This window comes from Bison bison, unplaced genomic scaffold (genome assembly GCF_000754665.1).
Source record: "Bison bison bison isolate TAMUID 2011002044 unplaced genomic scaffold, Bison_UMD1.0 scf7180017864064, whole genome shotgun sequence".
NCBI classification, from domain to species: domain Eukaryota; kingdom Metazoa; phylum Chordata; class Mammalia; order Artiodactyla; family Bovidae; genus Bison; species Bison bison.
In genome coordinates, this window is record NW_011494636.1 from 1,669,898 (window position 1) to 1,672,415 (window position 2,518).

At 37.0% G+C, this 2,518-nt stretch overlaps 1 protein-coding gene across 1 annotated transcript in view; it reads right to left on the reverse strand.

Annotated features, from left to right (window-relative positions):
- Positions 1-2,518, reverse strand: part of KMO (kynurenine 3-monooxygenase (kynurenine 3-hydroxylase)) — a 69,800-nt gene that overhangs the window by 41,465 nt on the left and 25,817 nt on the right. The window contains exons 2-4 of the mRNA XM_010836724.1: positions 1,970-2,039; positions 1,576-1,673; positions 277-366 (exon numbers count right to left, since the gene is read on the reverse strand). Coding sequence (XP_010835026.1) covers positions 277-366; positions 1,576-1,673; positions 1,970-2,039 — 258 coding nt within the window. The remainder of the gene's footprint in view (positions 1-276; positions 367-1,575; positions 1,674-1,969; positions 2,040-2,518) is intronic.

The window sequence follows — 2,518 nt, forward strand, 5'->3', positions numbered from 1 at the left end:
CCTGACTTAGGAATTGAACTGTATCTCCTGAGGCTCCTACATTGCAGGTGGATTCTTTACTGCTGAACCATGGGGGAAGTCCATTGAATGCTTATTAGGGACTAGGCTGTTTCTAAACATCTCCTATGAATTAACTAGTATATATTTTTGAATTCTAAACAAGCAAACAATGTCAAAACAGGGCTAGAAAGACAAGGTCAGCAAGCAAGTAGCTAGTTCTAGATATTAGACTTAGCTATTACCATTTTACAAAAAGGTATCTCCAGGTAAACCTACCTGTGACTTTGTCCCATAGGGGATAGCAGACTTTTTTCCTGAAAGAGAGTGAATCATTCTTGCTCTCATGGGGATACCCTGGGATACAACCTGAAATAAAATCAAGATGTCTATTTCAATTTCCATAATGTGGCATCATGTCAATAAAATAGATATTGATTTTAAAGTGTGATTATTCAAACATTTTCCAAAAATCAAAAATAATGTAAAAGACCATGGGAACACAGTATGATAGAAATTTAATAAAAACTATGCTCCTACAAATTTTAGTTTTTAGGGTTTTTTTTTAACTTTAGATTTTAGAATAGACTTTAAAGTTTATCTGTACCTAAATCAAATATTACAAATGAGGAAACAGTTCACTGTCAGAGATTAAGTTCTTTTTTTATGATTACAAAAGAATAAAGAATGAGGAGTAAATCACAGGATTCCTGAAATGCAGTGCAAAGTGCAGTGCAAAGTGTTTTCCTACACATGCCTAAGAAAAATGTGGAAATGCAAATAGCACTTACGTGAACTTATCATTTCAAGGACACACTCTCACAAAAATACTGTCAATAAAAATATACTATTTCTCTTTACATTTCCAAGATACATGATAGCGAGAAATTTGACAATCTTGAGTCTGTCTATATGAGGAAAATCTGTAACAGGCCCACAATCTTTATCCAAACACTGAGAGTTCACTGGTTTCAGAATTCAGAACTTTTCAAAGGTTAGATAGGTAATGAGTGCATATATGGATACTTTATGACACGCAGACTAGTCTAGGGCGCCACCCCATAACACAATATTTCTTTGGTAAAACATATTTTTAGAGGCTTAAAAAGTCTGCATCAGGTCAAGTTTGCTGCTGAATGGGTGATGAAAAAGCTTTCTAGTCCCAGAGCTTTTTGGAGGACAGAATTGTGATAAGAGATTAAGTACCTACATAGTCAAAAGACTGGATGTAGCCTGCCTCCTCTCACCCCAGAGGCCATCCCAGGTCACACACAAATAAAAGGCAAAGATTAACCATATTGTTGATGGCCCAGTGTCAGAAGTGATAGTCAGGTTTCCACCTGATACAGCTTCCACTGCCGTACAACGTGCTCTGCCCCCTCCCCAATCATGTGCCTCAAGTGTGAAATGTCCACCCTGTTGTGAATTTAGAAGTTTGAAAACCTTTGTAAAACAAGTTCTCATGCAGTGATTTTTGTGGCATTGAGTGCTGCTTTGAACTAAGAGAAATCAAGACTATGCAATTGTTGAAAAACAACAGGTGTTATCTTCTGTAAGGAAAATGCATTCACAAGGTACCTGATCTTCCAGGCCAATGGCTTTCAAGGCTTGTCGTCCTCTATAAGAAAGGGCCAAATTAATGCTTCTTCCACGTGCAGATTTAGTCACTCGGATATCTAAGACATTGGAAGTAGATAGACCTCATGTTACACACAATTCTTATATCCTAAGACAGGGTGAGCATATACACCTCAAAAATGGGTGCCATCTGAACCAAATTAAAAGACTTTGTTAACTCTTTTAAAGAAAACACAGATAGTAATGAATTTGCATTAAATTAAATTTAGATAGTTGAGGGTTTTAATGAAGTCTAACAGTTTACCTTAAAAATTTATTTTTTCTTTTTAAAATCTAAAGGAGTAAGAAGTCAAAGAATTAGAACCACATCTCACATTATTCAGTATTGTCTCACCTTCTCTAGCTTCATATATGTCAACTTGGAAATTCCTCTTGGCAAGGAAGCATGCATTTAATGATCCAACCTAGGAAATCAAAGCAAATTTTTTTCATATTTTTATCTGATTTCACAAATATAGGGAATTTTTGCTGGCTAAGTGTTGAAGCTGAAACTCCAATACTTTGGCCACCTGATGCGAAGAGCTGACTCATTGGAAAAGACCCTGATGCTGGGAAAGATTTAAGGCAGGAGGAGAAGGGGACGACAGAGGATGAGATGGTTGGATGGCATCAGTGACTCAATGGACATGAGTTTGGGTAAACTCCAGGAGTTGGTGATGGACAGGGAGGCCTGGCGTGCTGTGGTTCAAGGGGTCGCAAAGAGTTGGACACGATTGAGTGACTGAACTGAACTGAAGTACAACATCACGTGTGGCCATAGCCTTAGTCATCATATTGATTAACCTAGTCACAAGTAGAAAATGCCATTTGCAAGAATAATAGGATTAACTGAAGATTCAACTATATAGTTTTCAAGGAAGATTTAGGTTTTTTCTTCTTTTTT